We start from the raw sequence: 23,488 nt of genomic DNA on the forward strand, positions 1-23,488 counted from the left end.
AGTGACTTGGACGAGGGGGTAAATAGCATCCTGTTTGAATTTGCTAATGCACTAAGATGAGGGGGGATGTGGGCATGCTAGAAGGGAGGAATAGGCTGCAATCGGACCTAGACAAGTTAGGGGTGGGCAGATGAGAATAGGATGGGATTCAACACCGACAAGTGCAAGGTGATGCACCTGGGGAGGAACAACCAGCACTATACCTACTGGCTGGGGAACTCCCTTCTCATCAGTACAGAGGCAGAAAAGGATCTTGGAGTCATCATTGATGCCAAGATGAACGTGGGCCGGCAGTGTGGGGATGCAGTCAGGAAGGCCAACTGCACCTTGTCATGCATCCACAGATGCATCTGGAGCAGGTCCAAGGAGGTGATCCTCCCCATCTGTGCGACACTGGTCAGGCCGCAGCTGGAGTACTGCATCCAGTTCTGGGCGCTGCACTTCAATAGGGATGTGGACAACATGGAGAGGGTCACATGATCAGGGATCAGCAGGGCAGACCCTACGAGGAGAGGCTATGGGACCTGAACCTGTTCAGCCTTCACAAGAGAAGGCTGAGGGGGGGATCTAGTGGCTTGTTACAAACTAGTCAGAAGGGACCAGCAGGCATTGGGGAATTCCCTGTTCCCCCATGCACTACCAGGAGTGACCAGGAATAAAGGTCACAAGCTGGCAGAGGGTAGATTTAGGCTAGACATCAGGAGGCGCTACTTCATGGTCAGGGCGGCTAGGGTCTGGAACCAACTTCCAAGCAAAGTGGTGCTGGCTCCTACCCTGGGGGTCTTTAAGAGAAGGCTAGATGTACACCTTGCTGGGGTCGTCTGACCCCAGTACTCTTCCCTGCCATGGCAGGGGGTCGGACTTGATGATATGCTCAGGTCCCTTCCACCCCTACAAACTATGAAACTATATTGTGGGTGGATGTGGTGGGGGGTACAGGTGAGTGGGTATAGGGTTTGTGGGGGTGTTGTGGGTGTGTGTATTTGTGGAGTAGGAGAGCATGTGCATGGGTATGTGGATATATGGGGGTGTGGTTGGGTATGGGGTTTGTAGAGGACTGTGGGTGTGTGGTGGGGATTGTGGAGTGTGTGGAGGGTGGCTGGGGGGTATGGGGGCATGTGGATGGTGGGGTGTGCCTAATGGATCTCCCCTATTAACACCACACCCCATCACGAATGACACATGCCCCCGGCAGCTGGAGGGGCATGGTGGTAGTAAGCAGGAGCTCCTGCAGATGCCACTGGCACTGTTGGTGGCATGGGGGCGACCACCTACAGATGCCACCAGCCAAGTGGTGGCTGCCTGCAGGCACTGCTTATAGTGTCAGTGGTGCCTTTTTGTAGGGGATGCACCACCATGCTTGGGGGGTACACGTGCATGTCACCCCTGCCCCCCATTGTGCAGAAAAGCAGTTCAGGGTCATCTTACATCCTTTTTGTAAAAAACACTAACAAATTTGCAATCTGGCACAATCATCTCTGCCCAGAAGAGGCTCCAAATGACATAGGCAGATGTTGAATGGTTCTGGCCTAAGATGCATTCACCAAACTAGCAGGAGGGGCTCTGTGCATTAAGCCCGACTGCCTCAAGTATGCTCTAGGACAGGGGTGAGCAAAATACAGCCCATGGACCGCATCCGCCCACCATGCGATTTCATCTGGCTCGCAGGCGGGTGCTTACCTATTCACTGTATCTGGCCTGGCCCCAGGCTGCCCTGCTGTGAGAAAATGGGGACAAGCCCTGCTGAGTCCCACAGGGGCAGCATGTGCCGTGCTCCCACCCTTGCCTGCAGGATGGCCCTAACCCTGGCCCTGTCAATAGGGAAGTTGTGGTGGGCAGGGGAAAGGCAGCAGTAGAGGAGGGCAGCAGGTGGGAGCAGGTGCAGGAGAAGGGTGGCAGGGACGGGCAGGGGAAGGGCAGCAGTGGTAGTGGGCAGGTGGATGGAGGGGCAGTGGGTGGGAGCGGAGCAGCAGCAGAGTGGGAGTGTGGGGCCTATGCCAGCAGAGGCCCACGATGGAGCAGCAGTAGCATGGAGCCTGGGCTAGTGGGAGCCCAAGATCCTCCTGGTGCAATCACATAGGGCTCCCTGGGCTCACATGCAGTTCCCGGGTCCTCTGCCCAAGTCATGCACCTCTGGGGGGAAGTCCTGCACGATGGAACCAGCGGCCCAGTCCCACATAGTGCCACATGCAGATCAGGGGGAACAGCAGGGAGCTCCGTGCTACGGAGCCGGGCCAGCTCTGTCCCTCTCTCTGCCATCCCAGCTGACTCCATGACCTGCACTACCAGCTTCATTGCAGGGTGCTCCTCTTGGCAGCACAGGGCTCAGGCATGCCAGCTCTGCACGATGGAGCTGGTGACACAGCCATGTGTAGTCCAGTGGCTTGCTAGGATGGCATGTCACAGGGGGCTCCACCTGCCTAGTTTCTAGTCCACCTGGTTGCTAAGAAAAGCTTAAAAATGGGACTGAAGTACTTTGAACAAAGTCTCAAAAATCCAAGCAAGAAATGTATTTTTTTCCCCCAATCAATTGTGATTTAAAATCAATCTTATGATATTGGGGGAGAAGGGTATGGTTAAATTTATTCCCACACTGTCCTAGTGACTCTGTGACAGTCCATTCTTGATTCTACTGGTGCCCAGTGCAAAAGAAAGAGAGAATTAAAAGGAGGGAGTTGAAGCTAAAATATCAGTGATGATTCTAAATTATGTCATAATTTTACAGTTATAAAAGATACACATTTTAGTATGGTCTTAATTAAAATTAAAGGCAAAAAGTGAATTAAAAGCGCATAATAAAACATATGTACTTGAAGGCTCTTTGAATTTCCTTGATAGCTCACTATATTTCAGTAGTCTGGTGGGCTGTAGAGTAGATTGTGAGTGTCAAATCTTACTTTGTGTTTATATCCTAAACTGCAAACTTAGATCTCTCCTATAAAAGCACTTTATGTTTAGACATGTTTCTCTTTCCCTTTCCTTTACCTGTAGCTTTTCCTTTTGTACTCTTTGGTATGGTTGCTCATGGTGATTTTCAAAAGCAATTCTATTCCAACAGGATGCAAGTCTCTGTCATAGTTTTACCGTTTTCCTAACATCAAACATTGAGGGGGAAAAAAAAAACAAAACAAAACAAACAGCAGCGTGCTCACACACCCACCCACCCTTCTCCCCCAATATCATAAGATTGATTTTAAAATCACAATTGATTGGAAAAAAAATACATTTCTTGCTTGGATTTTTAAGCCTTTGCTCAAACTACTTCAGTCCCATTTTTAAGCTTTTCTTAGCAACCAGGTAGACTAGAAACTTACTCCACAGAATGAAAGAAAGCTTTTATTCTTGTGTGTTCACTTGACTGCAACACTGGACTTCAGGAAGTACATATTGCAGATACTGCATGGGACTCCTTGCTAAAGCCACTTAAGTGCTTTAGAAAATGCTAATGAATTTTAACATATGTTTATATACCATTTTGTGAAGTAGCACTCTGATCCTGATTGGATTGTTGTTTTATTGACAAATATCAGTCCAGGCTACTTATGTACCTAAATGTTTCCAGGCCCGGGTACTTTCTGAATGAGAAGAACTGGTAGGATATATATCAGCAGAACATCTTTCAAATTGTGCCCAGATAACTTTCACATAAGATTATCAGAAAGTTTTTAAAAACTGGTGCAACATGTTCAGCAGGCTGCAACAATTCAAAAGAAGCCATTCTAATCTACCACATAAATGCATGCTTATAAATGATTTGTTCTGCTGCTGGGGTATGTTGGATAAAATATGTATTCATAACTAGCTTTTGCAAGTGTACCACAGGCCTTGTGAAATGAAATAGTTTTTTTGTTTGTTTTTTAGAGTAAAGCCACAGTCTACACTCAAGCAAATCTCCAGCTGGTCAGGTTAATTATTTATTCATTCATTAGATTTATATGCTGTCATTCCCCAAAAAATGCAAGGAAGTTTACAATAAAAGCAAAAAAGAATTATATGAACAATATTAAAATTGTGCAAAGGGAAAAAAAGTAAGTTTCTACTCTTCTGCCTCTGACTAAGGAGAGTGTACCCAGCTGTCCCCCCACCCCCGTCCAAACTTGCTTCTCAACCCACATCTAATTTCCCGGACACTCATATTCCCTAACTTCCCTACCCATTTCTGTTCCCTTGCCTGACACACAGCGGAGTTCCCCAATCCCCATCCTTCCCTCAAAACAGGGGCCAATCAGGGGACATAGAGGGTGAGTCTCTGGGGCCTGATTGGTGAGGAAAGGGAATCCCAAGCCCTCCAATCATCTTTTATCCTTTCAAAACCCCTGAGCCAAATCACTACCAGCTAGCAGGTCACACAGGAAATGGTTAATTTGGAAACGAGTCATAGTTTAATGTTAGTAATCCATTCACATGATCATCCACACCAACCCTTCTCAGTAGGGTTGTGATAAGCTAGGGCTGTTCTGAGACAGCTTGTTACTGAGATGACATTATGCTTTTACAGTAGTCTGTAAAGCAGTTTGAGTATGCTTTGGATTGTTAACACAAACTGTGAAAATTGAGCTTCAGTTGTCAGGTAGGCAGGCAGATGAGTGTTGTTTTTGCTTTTTTAATTGTGTTTCTCTGTCCCCGTCCCCCCCCCCCCCTTCCCCAATCTGCAAATTTAGACAGTTTGTTCAACCCCGATTTCTGCAGGCAGGGATGTTCTCCTGGCAGCTTGTGGACCATTGTGGTTCTACTGTTAAAATGATCAGGATGAGAAAAGGGTGTCAGAGTTTGCATACCCATTGTATATTACAGGGCCCAGCACTGTACAGAAAGCAGGTGGGAGTAAGATGAAGATCAACCAGAGAAAAGATCAGGAGTAGTATTAAGGTATCTGGTATGCAGACCTTCTTCCCCAGTACAGTTGAGAAGGTGCATGTTGGCTGAAATTCAGTCCAGGATGGAGGTCTTACACATCAGGTGAGCTCTGTATAGGACATACACAAAGGAGCTGCAGGCAAGTACTACAAACAAAGTGTTTCCACACCAGTACCACATAGGCCAGTAGAGAAGGGTGAAAAGGGCTCAGCAGATTAACTTTTGTAGGGATTCAGTACATTCAACCTGATTGCCATGGGGGGCTGCAGCTGGTGTTTCATCTCATCATATGAAAGGGCAGCCATAGGAAAAGCTGTATGTGAATCCAATGTGCCAGCTATGGCTGCAGCGGAAGGATTTAACTTCCCTGCCTATTCCACACTCCATCCACCTTCAGCCTGAATAATTGATACAAGGATGGATTCCACCATTGAGCATATGTAACACTGCCTTGCTGTAACCATAGGCTTGTGAGGAGCTACTGAGCACCCAGGCTGGCTACTCTGGAGGGACTGAGCCGTAAACTTGCCTCCATGTCTTTCCCAATCCTTAATGTAATTTAGCAAGGATCTACTATTTCTGCTAATCCAGGCAGTCAGATAAATTCCCATTTAGACCATATTCTGTCCAAGTGAATAATAAGAACTAAAAATTCTTATGAAATCAGAATTACCTACCTGCTGAGTTGTCTTCATGGTTAAACATCTTGGTCATAATTCTTTTATTTTCTCATCCCCTCCTTGTTAAGCTACCTGATCCTGAGATTAATTGCCTGTCAGGGTTCTCTTTGTAGAAATGGAAGATTATTATATGTACCATGCATCCAGTACTAGTAACCTTCTCATTTTTTAAAACATTAGTATAGCTTTAAAAGAGCCAAACCAATTATTTTTGAAAGATAGTAAATATTATTTGATCCCAAGCTGGCATCTGCTTCTGCCAGGTTCTACTCCATGAGACAGTTTTTATAGGCAGTTGGTAAACTCTTGAATACAGGGGTTTATAATGGAAACTGCAACTCTGCCTTCACTGAAGCTGTGCAGATGCAGCACAGTCATATAGATGTAATTGCACACTGTACACTTATTACTGGTAACAAAAGCAAAGGATACACAGCATTTTAGCATCACACACGCTGATTTTATTTGGGTCAGCCAGCAGGTGAAAATCTGTAGTGGAGAACTGAAAGTACAAGCCCTCAGTTGCCTGAATTCACTCTTTGCAGCACTGGTTTGTGAAGTGATTTATTTGAGCCACAGCCTATAGACCATACATCACCTTCCTGGTTGGCTTTGTTGGCACCTTGTCACATTCTTGCGGGCTTGAGGAATTCATTGTTCTTGTTTGAACTGATAAGAACAAAAAAGGATTTTCTGCCTGAGACCTTGGGAAAGGCAGAGGGGTTGGAATGTTGACACGGAACAGCAGGGCTGCACTTTCCCAAGCTTTTCAGCCTTTGCATCAGCCTGCATTCTTCAGTAGAGGGGAAGCACTGACTTTAGGTGTGCTGATTGCAGCTTTATTTGTTGTTCTCCAGAAGCAGGGCCCATGGTGGGGTGGAAGAAGTGGGGGACTCTTTCAGAGTGCGAGAGAGCACTGCTTGGAGGAGATTCTAGCGTCATCAAAAAAAATCACAATTGCCATAAAGGAATGTTAAACATGAAGTGTCTTTTGATTTGAACCAGTCCCCTGAAGTTCATCTAATTGTACGTGTTCATGTTAGGAAAGATACAGCATTGATTTCTGCCTCCATTGTGAGTAATGCATGAATGCCTCACCTATTACCCAGGCAGATTGCGTAAACCTGTGAGCTGCGGCTTGCATTCGAACTTCTGAAGGTAGTAAATGTAATGGATATTGAGAGCATCATCGTGCTACGCAGCTTGGTAATGTACTGTTACAGACAGCTTAGAGGTCAAAAGGATCAAAACTCGAGTTTGTTTCTTTATAAACACCTATAACTTTATGAAGTAGATGCATTTTATGTTGCTGTTAAAAGCACAGAATGTCATTAAATGTTTGAAGTATGGAGAGAAGAAGTATCAAAATTATGAACTGATAATTAGTAAGTTACAAGAAATGCCAGTTCAAGGATAAAATTTTGCCCATAGACACAGTAAAGCTATCTCTTCTGATATTCCCTTCCTGAGCCGTGCCAATATTCTGTTTTCCTTATACATGCATTCATTGTGTGGGGGGAAATGTTACAGAAAAGAGGATATCAAAATGGTCCATACATAAAGGAGAGAGGGTATCATTATAATGATTATTTCAGGAGTACTTTATATTTTCAAAGCATTCTAAAACTTGAATTTGTCAATACTGATATTATTTTTTATGCATTACATAGCATAGGAGTAAGGAAGTGGTATGAAACAGTTCCATGAGTACAGAGTTGGAAAACCACTGCCATAGGCCAAGTAGTCTCCCAAAGTGGATTTGCCCTGCAGAGCGTAGGGTCCGTAGCACTAAACAAATGACTGTATAATTGTTTGAATAAGAAGGAATCACCTCAAGATGCACATAAAACCTAATCCTACTTCTGGTACAATATGCTGACAAGTTGAAACAAAAGATGAAAGGAGAAAAAGAATAGGATTTCTACTTCTTGCAACTCCTGACAGAATTTTCATGTTTGTGTTGCTGCAACTACAAAGCATCCAACACTGCAGTGAAATACCTGGAAGCTGCTAAAGGCTAGGACAGAAAGAGGAGGGACATACGTGGAGGAGAGACTTAGGAAGTGCTCCTCATCTGGACCCAGCATGTGGCTCCAGTGCCTCTTGCTGGCAGCACCAGTTGGGATAGGAACTGAATTGGGCTCCCAAGCTCTATAAAATATGCCCTCAACATCAGTCCTGAGAAAGAGAGAAAATAAAGAATTGGTCCAACTTTTGATCCTCACCTAAACCAATAGCCTCCTCTTCCTATTCTTGGATCACTACATGGGTCAAAAGTTCCCCCACTTCCCAATGACTTGAAAAGAATGAGTGAAAAATTTCCAGTCACCCCAAAAACCTGGAGCCCGATATAATTAAACAGTCAGTACTTGGCTTTGGGTAAAGGACAGCTTATATTTTGACTTCATTACAGACAAGAAATGTCTGTGCAGAAAGCACTGGGGTTTTAGAAAAGTACAGTGAGTCTTGCCCCTCCAGGTGTGCAGCACCAAACCATGCACCAATACTGCAGATTTAAATCTGCTCCAGGACAGCACCAGCACTTTTTAATTGTGGTATATGTTCCGGTTACTTTTTCCGTTGTGTTGAAAAATGTGTTGGAATCGAGCACTGGGAGACAAAAGGCCTGGGTTCACTGAATCATAGAAAAGAGGGACTGGAAGGGATCCTCAGAAGTCATCTAGTCCAACCCCCTGCCAGAGACCGGATGATTCCTATCCAGACCACCCTGTACATATCCATTGTCTAATCTCTTAGTAAAACTACACTGTCAATCCTAACACAACCACAAGGCATAACATCCTAACTTGCCACAGGTAAAGCAAGGGGAGACAGTTGGTGGCCAATGTCTTGCTGCTCAGTTCTAGACTGGACTCTCTCTGACTACCTTTGTGACATTGGGCTGGTCGCTTAACTTTTCCACACCTCAGGTCCCTCCTTTATAAAATGGGGACAACAATTTTTATTCAAGGTTGCAGCACATTTTGACATCCTCAGGTTAAAAACTACTATGCACACAAAATATCTGCAACTAGATAGGAGCTGGATGGGTGGTAATTGGTATGGATCCCTTGCACATGTGAAGAGGTTTTTATCAGGAGGGGTAGATTAGCTCTCAGGACCCAAGGGAGACCATTTATTGCAACACTGTTTAGTTCACAGCCATGAAACAGTTAACACTTATGGCTTAAGGAGCTGCTTTCATTTTTACCTTATTATGTACAAGTAAGACCTGAGCAGAAGGTACAGGGGTTGTAGAAAAGGCCAGAAGACCACTGTAAAGGGTAAAGTACTTGTGTATGTGTGGGAGGGGGAGGGAGGTTGATGTATGGATAGCTCATTAAAATACATCTTAGAGTCAATAATAAAAAAAATAGTTTATAATATTGGAATGCCTGTGTTCCCCTATGTGTTTTCTTCTCTTCTCTTCTGTTCTGGGAGCAACTCAAAGTATTTGCTTGCAATGGAGTGTAGGTTGCCAGATTTCTTTTGTTTGTTTTTTATGACCTGTGTAGTGTGTTTTCCAAACCTGTTACTCTCCAGCTATGGAGAGAGGTGATTAGAAGTTAGGATAGATATGCACCTTTATAAACTATATCTATCTAGTTCAGTTAATCAGATCTGTGAAAGAACTTGCAAAAAGCAGAATGTAAGAGAAAAACTAAATGATGACAAAAGACAAAGGGGTGAGAGAGACGGGGGCAGGGGGCAGTGCTGGGAGAGAAAAGCAAATGAGTAGTAAACCCATAGGAACAAAGGGGATCGATCACACAGTCCAGGTAATGAGACAAAATGGATTCTTAAAATGTTTTGAAAGCACCTGCAAATGTGGAGCCTGACTACAGCCCTTACTTGTTCCTTGCTTAAGCCATATTTAACACAGTCCTGTTTGTAGTCATGTTAGTCTGAAGTCAGGCAGAAGGCAGGAGAGAATGGCACATAGAGACCAATTAATTCAGAGAAACCAGTTAGCTAGCCTCTAAGGTATCAGCCACCTTGCTCTGCCTTCTACTATACAGAATGCTACTGGGATCACAGGCTTGTTCCTGGATTTCTTATTCAGATGAGTAACCCTGCTAAAGTCTGAAAGTAAGGGTTGCACAGTTAGACTGCACATCTGCAGGTGCTTTCAAAAACTTTTATTCTAAAATGACCCCTTTTTGTTGCCTCTCTTACTCTGAGTCCAGCTCTTCTGACATTCCTATTGGTAAGCCTGCCAGCTTTGAGCTTTTTGCCTTTCTCTCATGCTTGGAAGCTACCCTGCTTTCCAGGATTAAACTCACTAACAGTCTATCACTGCTCTCTGCTGGAGAAGCACTGAGCTGGGCCAGGCCTCTGGGTCTCCAGCTGGCTGCAGGAATGCAGGTGTGATGGCTAAACTGATAACCTCTAAGTCTACAAGATCAAACTTGACATAAGACCTATTCATGCTTGTCATACAGCACAATTTAGGAGCTTTGTTGTGCAAGCTGGAGATGGAGTTTTCAGAGAGGAGGATGAAAAGACAAATATAGCTACACAGGCAGAACCAAAATATCTGTAGTCACATGAGCTCCAAGTCCCTGGTACTACATTATTTCACACTAACACAGCTAACTAGCTCAAAATAGCAGTCATTGCACTGAACTTCACAGATTCCTGCATGCATCTAAAAACAGATTTTCTGATTACATTTGTATTCACATAATGCTATGAGCATATATAAGATTCATTCAGCTATTCACAGTGATACTGCTTTTCTATACATGGAGTGTGGAAGGGCATGGGGTCAGTAGGGGCATTTTGTTTTATCTTCTAGGTGTTGGTTTTGATTGGGTTTCATTTGAGACTTACAGATTAGTTTTCAGGAGTCCTGAATGTTAACCTGACTCTGGCATAAAGCCGTTCTTGAAAGCACGGACATGTGACCAGTGTTTCTCTGCAAAAATCACAGGTGAAAATTGTTTTTAAAATGACTTTTCTTGGCATAAGTCTGCTCCTCTGCCTCCCCTCCCCCCCACTTCATACTTCTAATTTTTCTGCTTCTACAGGTCTGGCATTTTTTTTGCTTAAAAACTACTTTATGAACATAAATCATAAAAATGCAGCTTCACAACAGCATTAAAGTGCTATTATATTCTACAGCATTCCAAGTGAATTATTGCTGTGCTGTCAAAGAAAACAAAAACATTTGGGAAGGACTGTTTATTTTACAGTGGTTGACCAAAAGTATGCAAGTGGTTATAAAAAAATGTAGACAGCTAAGGATAGGAGGTGCCACTTGCTCATTCTGAAACCCATTCACGAACCTTTGACTCAGACTTCAGATCTCTAGAGATAGTGACAGGCACTTCCAAATCACTTAAGTTAAAAAGAAACAAAATACACCATTCCCTTCATGCTTTTTCCACCACCCACCCACACACACAAAAGGGGTTTTTACAACTGCATGGAAGCATGTTCCAGGCAAGTATTTCCTTGGAGCTGTTGAGCTTCAGGATGCTTTTGCGCTTACCCTGCTCTCTGTAGGTCCATCTGACAGTGGGCTGGCACTTACAAAAGGTCACGCCTCTCTGAACAAGTTAGTCTTTAACTGTATTTCTAAGCTGCGTTCCACCTGACTTCAAAATAACATGGTAACTACCTGTCTCACTGCCATAAAGGGTAGTAGACAGGGCTATGAATTTAGGATTTACTTTCCTTGCTGAGAGCCTCCTAAGAATCCCCATCTCTTTTATTCAAGCAGCACTATTCAAAAAAGGTAGCAGGTGCTGTTTCTTGTCACCAATTGCCCTGGACACAGAACTCCCCAATACACGGGCATCAGTGTTTGCAAATCTGTGCTAAAACCAAGTGAAGAGATCCCACATGAGATTTTTCTTCTGCTTGTCTTCCTTACAGAGAGTAAAACAGCCAAAGGCCAATCCTGCCAGTGCTTAGTTTCTCCATGTTGCTAAGGAGGAGATGAGCCCCTTCATGTCTCACTAATTCTGCCCTGAAGCTGACACATAAGAGGGGTCAAGCACCTTGCAGGGTCAGGCCCAAAAGGACAGCCAACTCAGGCTGTGACATCATCAAAGACTCACTCAGTCCTGAGTTCCTTGTGTGTTTAAGGAGCCAGGCTGATGACTGAGTCCTGAGTCATTGGATCAGGAAGCTCAGGGGCCAAGTACAACCCGTAACATCCTAAACTCCCCCCTTCCCCGCAGCTGCCCTCTCCTCCTAGGACAACGTCAGTTGTTCACAAGATTTTTCTCTCTAAGGAATCCAAAAAACCAAGCAAACATTCAAAACTGTGGGCCTGATCCAGCACCCATAGACGTGACTGGAAAGCCCATTGACTCTAGTGAGCATGAAATCAGGCCCTCAGTGGAGTCCATATGCTCCTGGCAAGTTGCCAACTCTTCTCCAATGCTACTCTGTGACACTTAAGTTTGATCACTCTCCCCTGCTGTGCCACTCCTCTGTATGGAAAACAGCTTGCAGTTGACAGAAGCAGCCCTCTATTTACAGGCAAATTCTGTTGTCCTTTTGGAGAAACAAGCACTTTCCTTGCAGGAAATAATCTGCTTTTAGAAAGCCTTTCTGATATCTGCCTTCATTCTGGATTTATCATTCTGTTGTGGTTGATCACAACACAAACATTGGCTAAAAAAGAAAGAATCTTTACAGACTTACGAAACAAACTTTCAGTTCATAGTAAAACTAATAATAAAACCCTGAATCCTTGTGCTCACTGCAAAGAGGTGAAAGATCAGCTTGGGTCTGGATCTGCTTTTAGCTGCCAACATCTTGCTGAGGGGGAAAAAAGTAGGAAGAAAGCAAACTGTTAAAGAATTCGATCCACCAGCTGCCATACTTCATACACCCAGAAACGTGTGGACACTCAGAACAGTTGTTAATGAAGATCTGTTTATGAAGGAAACATGTTAATCCCAGCAAACCTGCCTTTCATAAATATGCTGGGATTACTGAGTCACTGCTGTTTACACATTTTCCTTCTCTGTAGCTGCACTCCCTTTACCATGTGTTCATGCACTGCATGTGAATTGGTCTGAGGAGAAATCTTGGTAGTCCTTGACTAAACCCCTTCATCTGGAATTTCATTAGAAAGTCAAGGTGGGGTGTATCTGTAAGCTGTTTAACACAGTTGATCAATACATTTGTCTTTCATTTACCACCCTTTTACGCCCCCACTACCAGACACTGCACAGTATTACCTTGCATTGCTACATAATTAAAACTATCTACCCCGACCAGAGGGAAATAAGCATGGAAAAGCCATGTGCTAATGTGTGCCAAAAGCAACCTTAGTCAATGGGGAGGGAAAAGGGGGGGGGAGGGGGAGAAGGCGGAGAGATTGTGTGCCTATTTTTTTTGCTCCTTGTATTAGAATCATATACTGCTATTTCTGTTGTTTTTGCCAATTGGCTTCTTTCCATCTTTTCTGTTCATGCTCAAGCAGTCAGGAACAGTACAGCGAGAGGAAGCCCCTTTTCATATGCTTCTTAGTGAGCTGCCACTGGCTTGTATTTTGTAGTGGATCCCACAACAAAACAAAACAAGCCTGTCAAATCAGCTGTGTTCATTAGCAAATAGATCAGGTGAATAATACTGTAGCAGCTTCTTGGGGCTTCTCTTCCTCTTCCCACTGCTGTTACAAGCTGTACTTGCCACAAAATAGTTCTGATTGATTTAAAGACAAAACAAAAGTGTACATCCAGCATTTCCCTGGGTGTAAATAGCTACTTTGTTAGACCAAGAGAGCCAGAAAGAAAACCCAAAGCCCCAAAACCGCCTTCAAGTTTAGGCAAAGGTGAACGAACTTAATCTGAACTGAACAAATTGATTAGATGGTTTCATTGAACTCTAGCACTACAGAAAAGTACAAATTTGTTACAATTTTTTCTCTGTAAAGGAAATGGTCAGTGCTTCATATAAACAGCATGTAATGAGAGAATCAGAGTCATCAGCTTGCATGTGCAGACAGCGTATGCATTTGTATGTCATGTGTCCAAGTTACTGCCACAACTGGAATACCTTGAAAGGCACTGAACAACTTGGGTGAGGTAGTCCTGTCTAGCTCTTTAAAAGAGATTCTGTAATGGAAGTAGCATACAGAAGGAATCAGAAGTATGAATACATCTTGGCAATTCTAATGCAGTTCAAATTGGAAAGAAAAGTTATCATTTTGTGATCATTACTAGAGGTATGCCAAACACAGCCCTGGTGGAAAGCAACACATTTTTATCTGCTTTAGTGGGCATTACTGCGTGGGTATGGGCTGAATTTGCCAGTGTCTAGAATAGATTTAAAAAGTTATTTGCGTGAATCTGATATCTTTTATCAGATCAACTTAAATAGTTGGGAAAAATTTTTCTTAGCAAGATTTTGGGTTTAAAAACCCTTTATCAGGCTGAGGAAGCAGCTTCCTTGTCTGCCTATGCCCTTAAACCAACACAGCTATAATATACACCCCTGTAGATTAAAAAAAGGAAACTTGGGTTGTTCTTCCAAACAGTGATTCTGACCACTCTTCTGCCAGTGCTGCTTATGAGCCCTCACATCAGGCCATTCATATTGAACCTTTAGCACTGCTTCTTTTCACTGACTTCAATGTGAGCCACTTCCTAGTTCTTGCCTTTGAAGACTCAATTTGGTCCCTAGTGCCTTTGAAAATAACTTGCCATCAGGAATGTTGAAGAGGAATGTTTCTCACATGAACGGTATGGTCTCTTTGGACCTGGACACTTTTATTTCTAGAATTTATTGGTGCCTGCCCATAATTGTGTCCCTTTAAGGTAGATGCTGCACTAAGAATGATTTATTCAGCTTTCTAAGATTTCTAAACTAAAACAAATGTAACATTTTGAAGAACCTAGCAATCATTTAATTACAATAAACTAACCCATAGTTTAAAACTCACCCTCTTTGAATTAACTGCTATTTATTCTTAACATTTCTGGAACACTGATCAGAAAACATTTTGATTAATAGTGAAATAGAATAATTTTAATATTTACCACTTCCACAGCATTTTGATGCATATGTCTTGAACTTGCATAAAAGAGAGCATCATCATCCATCTAGTAAAAGAATCAATAGACAAAAAATGAGTTAGTAGTATAGGTGGGAATGGAAGCTTCTTATTCTCGACGTAACCTCTTTGTCTATAAATATGTTCCACTAATAAAAATAATAAGTAAATATTGTCTTCTGGAACAACAGAAAAAATCTCAGCTATTCTGATCAATTTTAGAGATAACCAGGGCAAAAATGTATGAAACTATTTTTTATTAATTGAAATTAATTTCATACAAAGGATATTTCTGCTGCAATTTTAATTTGTACTTCAGTGTTCTTCATAGTTAGCAGTACCTTGAAATTGAAAATCAGTCAGTGAGCTACTCAGGTTATGTGGGCTGAGCAGGATTTGACCTTCCAGGTTTCCTGTATTGTTAATCACTGTCCCCCATTTATTATGATCTAAACCTTTTTAGAGAAGTGGGCTGGGTGTTTGTGACCTGGCTGCACTGTGGACCACCACTCCCCTCTGGTAATGGAAGTGGGGAGGCAGGGAGAGGGAAGGGAGGTTAGGTGGCTGCCAGTGTCAGGGAGAGGGGAAGGGAGCTTTCTTGTCTGTGGAGGGGATCAATAGCATGTTCAGGACAGGGAAGGGGATGCACCAGGCTAAGCTGCTTGCCACTGATCCCCTGTGCGGTAGGCTGGATCCAGTCACTTTGAGGGCTGGATTTGGCCACTGGGCCATAGGTTGAGTACCACTGCTGTACAAGAACACTCTGAATTGCTTAGTGGAAACACAAGGCAGTTCATCTGATATTCCTCTTCTAAAGCAATCCAAGGAATACCAGCTGGTTTTAAATTTGCGTGGAACCCCTCTTGCTTTGGAGCCCACATATGATGGGGGGCGGGGAGGAGGAAGGAGGAAGCCTAGTAAAAAAATGAGCTCAAAAGAAGTGTGAAGAATCGCTTACTCTCTCAACTTCAGTGGTCCTTCCTAATCCACCTACCTAGCTGTAATGTCTTGTGATCTTGGACATCTGCTTCTGGGAAGTCAGTACCCCCTGAGGTGTTGCAAGGGACTCAGTAACGTTACATGAATAGGAGAATGTATCAGACCATGGAGAGACTAGAATTTAATATCCTTTGGGGTGCCTTTTCTTTTTTGCTTTTATGGACAATGAGAGAGCTTGTGAGAGCAATGTAACCCTGGATTTACAGTAGATGTTTGAGGCCTCATATATTCTTTATGACAAAGTATAAACTGTAAAAGTTCCAGACACAACTCTATTTAAATTCAAAGGGCCAGTCTGTCATCTGGTGTAAATTGGTGAAGCTTCATTGAAGTTGATGGAATAGCACTGGTTTATAGCAGCCAAAGGTCCGACCCTGAGAATCTAATGCAAAACTGATGCTGTGTTACCAAATGCTGACCTCTTACTTTTGATCAGCTTACAACCACACAGAATCATCCACTCTCCTGGGCAAAACCATTGCAGTGCTCCAGTGCATTCATCTTGACATTTTTTTCAGTCTTTGAGAACCCAATCCTTCCTGAGTAGGGCCAGATTTAAATTCTCGTGTGTGTGGGGTTTTTTTCATAATAAAGGCACATGCAATTCATTTGCTCTGGGTTTATCAATGAGCAGAGGTTCTGCAGAGACCTACCACACTATTCCTCCCAACGGGAGTGACCCTTTCATACCTTCACACACAACACGAAAAGCTCCAGTATCAGTTTGTCTGTCTAGGATACTGCAGCAACAGACAGGGATGGTGCTTTTAGGTAGGGAGAAAGATTGGAGATTAGGGGAAAAACTGAATGGTTTCTTGCTACAAGTAGTTAGAAACTGGTATCTGTTAAACCCTCCGATCTTACTGGTAGTCTGCAACTTAAAGCCTTAACAAGACTCCTTCCTACACAAAGAAAATATTTTCCTTAGGATTTACAATAATATTTGTTTGGGTAAATAATACCAGTGCACTCATAGAAAAAGGCTTGAACATTATTGATTCCTTTGTCTAAATTCAGGGAAGCTCTGCAATAAATAGCTTATGGAGTTTCCTCTGTGTTGTGTTATTTACAAGGACTGTTGTGGGTACTTGGTGACAGTCAGTTAATGGCTTTATTTGAAAATGACTTGTGTACTCTGTTTTCTTTTTAAAATCTCTTTTAGGTTTTTATACTGCCACTAATCCAAGTAGTAATAACCGAGTGCCTTCCACAGAAAACATGCTACTAATAACAGAGTCCCTGGTGAATTCCATAGGTTTCTAGTTCTCCCTTGATTGGAGTCTGAATGTACTTGTTTTGTCTTTGGAAGAATATGATGGAGCCAACAGGAGTTACGGGCTCTCTGTGCCATTCTTGTGATAATAAAAGGGCTTTTTTTGAGGATAAAATCTCAGTCTTATAGACTCTTCCACTGCTTTCTTTAGCCCTTTGCAGCTTTGTAAACTGAAGAAAGAAACCTGCATATGTGATCACAGAAACTTTTAAACTTGATTGCCACTTGTTGGTACATTTGGAAGCCAACACAGTTCAGTTCTGTTAGTTCTCTTTCCCCGCCCCCATTCTTCTCCACTCTGTCTCTGTTTTTATATTAGCATCAGACTCATCACCGTGGCATCTGTGACCATGTTTGTGCGCTCACAGGCCGCAAAAGGGACCATATTTGAATCCTGTCTTTAGACATCAGCACCTGCTGGGCAGGGTTGTGGAAGCACTAGAGTTCTGTATGGCTAGAGTTTCTAAAAGGACAGTAATGGTACTTTGTGGAAGGTGATTAAAACTTGTTTTTCAGTCACCAGAATCAGTTGCATAATCTTGCTGTTGCTTTAGCACATCCACCACTTGGAGTTGTGCCTCAGTCTTGATTCTAAGACCCACTTTATTGATTTGCAAGTTTGGATGTGATACATTAAAAAGTTTTATGCGTGTTGCCAACCTTCTTCCTGTTCTGTAAAATAAAGTGCCATAATCTCTAGGTTAGTTTTCCTTTTTAACATGATCCAGCTTCTCCTCAGTTAATATCCTTCATCCCATCTTCCCTTTTGCAGTAGACTGGGGCCCAGATGCTACTGCTGCGGAAGATTGCTTGTGATAAGGTTACATGTCTTCATTGCTTTGCTGTGTAAGGAACTCTTGTTGTCTAAGAACTATGCAGCATTGTGCTGATCAGACATTGCTGGACAGATGGATTAAGAGTGTGGCTATAAATTCAGGGTGGGGGTAGAAGGAAGGAGAGCCTTGCATCACTAAGTATGGGCTGCAGAGTCCATTCAGTCACACATGTGTTCTTTCCTTTTGTCTCTCTCCATTTTTAGCCTCCTCCGTGCTTTTGCCTACACTTCCAAACACCACCACCTCCTTAGTCAGTCCTGTGATTACGATTTTATAACAATCTGCCTACTTGTTTCCTAGCTGAAGAATGAGAGAGAGAGCCCTGTCTCCCTTACTGACACTCACACTGATGGTCTTGGCTTGGGGACAGATACTGTTGGCAGAGATCTGAGAGGAACTCAGTGGTAGCAGAAGAAAAGAATTTGGCAGGGAGGTGAGCCACATGATTGTGATTCATACTGTACTCTTGAAATGTGGCAGCAGGGCTAGGAAAGGCTTTTAGTGCCAGCACAGAGTGCAGAGGCACTCACATTCAAACATCACATTCTTTTTATAGTACAGGCATGCCTCATAGGAAAAATATTGAACTTGGCCTTCCAGTATGAAGAAAATAGGCCCAACTGCGATTTTACTGCTTGACTCACTCACTTAATCAGTTACTGGTTGCATGTAGGAAGCCTTCTATTAGGCTGACTTGGAAAATTTGTTTTTAATTAATTAATAGTGACACTGAGCTGTTTTTTAATTTGCTCAGAACTGCTTTCATTTGTAGTTTCTTTTATGTAAAAACACACTTAAGATATTATAATTCAGAAGAGTAATTGCCCTAATTCATTCACTTGACATAAATGCCTTTTAGATAGTATTTTTTTTGTAATGAGTGTTAGCATTTTGTCAAAAGAGCAACCAAATTGTCTTGGAAACTTGAGTCCTTTTGGACCCCAACCCTGTTACCTTTACTAGTGTCAAATGGTCCCATGCCCCATGAGTGATCCCACACATGGAACAACTACAAATAAGGCGAATAGTCTGGCCCTTCAAGATCTATTCTGAAGGCAAAATGTGGCTGCAGGGAGACTGTATAACTAGCTTGTTTTAATTAGGTAAACCCCTCAGTTTCATTTTTGAGCAGAGTACAGCTCTATCTATCTAGTAATGCAAGTTTCCAGGGCCTGCACATTTGCAAGGCCCCTATTGGCTCAAAGGCTTATTGCTTCCCATGTGCCATAAATCTGTATCTGCATCAAAAAATGTAGAGGCCGTAGCGTATGGAAGTTCCTCTTCCTCCCTGAGTGTGTCTATGACAGATTTATATTGATGGCTGCACTGCACTACAGTCACAGACTTCTATTATATTCAAGCTCCACTAACTCAGTCCCTATTTCCTGTTTAAGGTGAGATAAGGTCCTGTATGAATGAAGGGTGAAATTACAGCTGAACTTTCTAATTGTTGTTAGTACAGGAGAACCTTTAAGAAAAATAGCAAGACCTTTTGTGTTCAGACCTACCTCCACTCTCTTTTTACCAGGTTGCTTTATGCTCAGTGTGTCCACATTTTTTCCTATGGAAAGAAAGTCAGTAAATATATTTCAATAGATCTCATTATATTTATAGAGCATACTTGCAAAACAGGTTAGAAGTGCTTTAATTCTTGAAGAAAATAGCTTATTTTGGTTCCTCAGAACTTTCAGAACCTGCCTGAATCTCTTAATTAAGGATGTGTAAAATGTGAAAAGTAAAGGATAAGCTTCAGCAGTGTTAGTTCAGACTTCTGGTTTAGATGTGCTACAAAAATACTGCACAGATCTCATTTTGGAAGAGTACCTAGCCCTTTGTAGATATACTAATATCCTGATGAACTCCGTGCAGGTTCAGAGGGCTAATCACAATATTCTTCTGTGACCTCACTGTTAACTACTTCCTGCTGGCTCATAGGAGATTGTTGAGTGACTGAGGGATATAGATATAAATGCTTCCCGTAATTCCTAAAGATGAAAAGTGAATACATAGTTTAAGTGATTTGCCTGATTTTATTTTTAGCACCATGTTGAGGTAAAAATATCTGGAGTTCAGGCTGGAATTTTTATTAAGTATCAAATGATTTAGGAAGAGAAGTGGCATTGACAAACAAATAATCTGGAAGCTTTGAACATACCTGATGCTGATCTCATACCTGTTAAGCACCATTGACTTCAGTGGAATCATTCCTCTGTGACATGATTGTACAATATGAAAGAGGCCTCAAACAGAGGCAGCACTAACTCATATTTAGAAAGTAACATGCTTACATTTGCCCTTTGCTTATCATCTGGAAATGATGACTCAGACATTTAATGGGTGGACACCTCACATATTATTTAATTGTCTAACCTACTAAATCTGTTTGGATTTTTATATTTAGCTTCCCATGCTGCTATCTCATCATCTCTCCAGTATATTTATGTATGATTGTGTGTATACAGGCCCTCATCCAAAGAGTATTCTCTGTTTGTGTGCACTTGAGCAATGGACAGGCTAAGAGGAGAAGCAAGGCATTAAAATGAAGGAACAAAGAAAGGCAGCTGTGCTGCCCTGACACTGTTTATTCAGGGACTGGTAGCTAGTTAGGAGGTGTGAAGGAGATATTATAACAGATCCTATGTCACTTGATGCAACCAGAGCATGGGCCATGCCCAGAAAAAAGGAAGCATGGCCAGATCTCCTGTATGCATTAGCAGTTTGGCTACTAGAAAGGCCTCAGGGCCTTGGGCAGCCTACGTTATAGAAACTAACCAGCCTCAGGATTAAGAGGATGCAAGGTAGCTTAAAGCAACCTTTGCATTTCTCTACTCTGCTGTGCTGAACACTGACTACAACTTAATGCCTGGGCCAATCTTTTGTTTTTCTTTTCTTGAAACTTTGCTTTAATCAGTAGGTTGTTTTTTTCTGGGGGGGGGGGGAGTTAGGTTTGGCTGTTTCTAGGAATCAATCTAAAAACATTTCTGGCTTTAAATGAGAAAGGACTTAAAACCCATTCCAGACACAAACCCTGAGGAATAAATGGAATCATAGGGCCAGAAGAGACCTGCAAGATCATCAAGTCCGGTCCCCTGCCATGGGCAGAAAGTTATTGGGCTTAGATGAGCTCAACAAGGTGCTTGTCCAGTCTCATCTTGAACACCTCCAAGGATGGTGACTGCACCACCTCTGCTGGGAGTATGTTCCCGATTCTGGTGACCCTTTCAGAGAGAGAATTTTTTCCAGCCTGAATTTACCTTCTACTAACTTATGCCTGTTGGTCCTCATCCTCCTTTGAGGTGCCTTTCTGAAAAGTTGTTCCTCTAGATCTTGATGATTACCCCTGACATACTAGTGGGCAGCTATCAAGCCACCTCTCAGCCTTCTCTTACTCAGACTGGCCTAGTTCCCAGAGTCTTTCCTCCATGCCTCTAACCATATAGGTAGCCCTTCTTGTACCATCTCAAGCTTATCCACATCCTTCTTGAAGCACGGTGCCCAGAACTGGACACAGTACTCCAGCTGTCGTCTTACCAGTGCCAATTTAGAGAGGGGGGAGCACCTCTCTGGATCTATTGGCAATGCATCGGCTGATGCACGCCAGAGTTGTATTTGCCCTGCTGGCAACCTCATCACAATGTTAGCTCATGTTCATCTTCTGGTCTGTCATGACCCTCAGGTCCCATTCAGATACTGTGCCAGCCAGCAGACTACCATCCATTCTGTAGGTGTTATGGTGAAGGTTCTTCCTACCCAGATGAAGAACCCAGCACTTCTCCCTGTTAAACCTCATCTGATTCCATTCATCCTACGAATCCAGTCTGTCAGGGTCATCCTGGATTTTTGCCCTATCTTGTGAAGTGCCTGCATTTCCCCACAGCTTGGTATTATCCATGAACTTAATAACTGAACTTTCCACCTCCTCATCCAAGTCATTAATAAATGCTGTATGTTAAAGAGCATGGGTCCAAGCACCGATCTCTGGGGGACACCACATGATCCTAAACTTCTAGGATCCAAAACTGTTCTTATATGGTCCCCATTATCATGTTATCCAAGCACCTAACAATCACTAATATATTTATCTTCACAACACGCTTCCAGGAGATGTTTTACAAAGGGGGAGATGAGGCACAGAAACGATTTCCTGTCTAGGGGCCTTGGGATGCAGGTAAGCAAGTATCTTGTAGGATTTTCAAAAGCACCAATTACTGATTTGTATTGAAACCATGTATCTGCATCCTCAGGCACCTAAGCATCTTTAAAATTTGACCCTTTGTTACTTATCACAGTCAAAGGAACTCAGTGGTACATGTGTCTTCCCAATCCTACTCCAGCATTCTAACAAGTGGACTTCCTGTCCTCTGTACTACATACTGCCTGATCTCAGCAACATATGAATTGCTCATAATTTTCTAGTTGGTTTTTTTTGTAATGTAAGATGGAAGTGAGAAAGATACAGTGGCCTTATAAAATCTCTTGGTGGTGATTGATTTGTTTTCTTTCTACTACAGTTAAGAGTTCTGAGCAGCTAGTAAATGAGTAGTTAATTCACTGAAATTTTTTAGCAGAGCCAAAGCTAGAAAGTAGTAAAAGAAGCATGTGTTTACATTATGCAACCTCAGTTTGGGAGAAAGAGCTCCACATTTTCACGCTGTTCCACGATAGCTTGACTGACCTGTAGAAAGCATCACAACATATTCATATGTCACACAAGTCCATCTTTTAATTAAATACAAGCAAAGATGTTAAGGGCTTGCTGGCAAAATAAAAATAAACTCTGATATTTTAAAACTTCAGCCAGCTGCTAGACCTAGAATACAGGGTTGGATAAATGTGGGGGTGGGGGCAGTGCACAGGTACACACGTACACACAGGTACTTCATATTATTTGATGACCTATTTTCCAAGTTGATATTTTATTTTTTAGAAGATGCTTCTAGGATTTATGCAGTTGATGGTAATGAAAGGTCTGTTTTGTAGAGATTTATTCCCCTTTTGGAGGGAACCTAATTACTGTCTCATTCTTTCAGAATATTTATTTTTCAGTGTCATTGACTGCACTGTTGTCTCTTGGGCTTGTAGGATCTAATTTGCAAGGTGCTGAGTATCCTTAGTTTCCATTGATTGTAAGGGGATTGACGTATACTTTGCACCAATAAGAGGCAGCCAGCAGTTGGAAGTCCTCTACTTCATCGTTTTCAACCATTTTTGTACCAGGACCCATTTATAAACATCCATGACCAGCCCCAACCCAGTGCCCCTCACTCCCAACCCACTTCCCCCTGCCTCAGTCTTTGGGGCAGGGGGTGGGTATGTGTGTGTGGGGGAGCGGGGGACCCAAGCAGCTTTTTGCAGAATGAAACTCTGCACAGCTTCTCACATTTCTCTCCTCTAAAGAAGAATCCATTTTTAAAGTTTGTTGATCCATTTTTCAAGTTTGTTTGTACCATTTCATATATTCTTCGACCCAGGTTTGGGTCATGACCCACAGGTTGAGAAATGCTGTTCTACTTCCATATCCTTCTACATAAGCTTAGAGATAATAGGAGTGAGAATTCTTATGATCCATGGTGCTTTCAGGAGCTTAACAGTTTTTTGTGGGGGTTTTTTGAAGGCCAATTCCTAATTGAGTTAGCTGTGAGTTGGGTTACTTTTTAAGGCATGTTTTGTTCTGTTTTGTTTTGTTTTTTGATTAAGGATTCAATCCTGATCTTGTTGCAGTAGCAAAATTCGTGCTGGTTTTAGTGGGAGCAAGAACAAACTGTTAGGACGCATCCACACATGCAAGCATGTGCGCTTGCAGCAGCTCAAATAGAAGCGGTGCAAA

At 42.6% G+C, this 23,488-nt stretch overlaps 1 protein-coding gene across 9 annotated transcripts in view; it reads left to right on the forward strand.

The window, feature by feature from the left end:
• HMGA2 (high mobility group AT-hook 2) overlaps window positions 1–23,488 on the forward strand; it is a 184,915-nt gene that overhangs the window by 69,027 nt on the left and 92,400 nt on the right. For 5 of the 9 annotated variants that reach the window (XM_090042457.1, XM_090042458.1, XM_090042459.1 and 2 more), the window contains one exon: window positions 3,862–3,905. The exons of 2 other annotated variants lie outside the window; for them this stretch is intronic. In XM_090042457.1, the coding sequence (XP_089898583.1) occupies window positions 3,862–3,905 (44 nt within the window). Of the gene's footprint in view, window positions 1–3,861; window positions 3,906–4,794; window positions 4,871–23,488 lie in introns of those variants that run through there. 2 more of the 9 variants (XM_090042464.1, XM_090042462.1) reach the window with 2 other exon arrangements.

Source organism: Crocodylus siamensis, chromosome 4, assembly GCF_052110815.1.
Source record: "Crocodylus siamensis isolate JL-2025a chromosome 4, ASM5211081v1, whole genome shotgun sequence".
Classification (NCBI taxonomy): domain Eukaryota; kingdom Metazoa; phylum Chordata; order Crocodylia; family Crocodylidae; genus Crocodylus; species Crocodylus siamensis.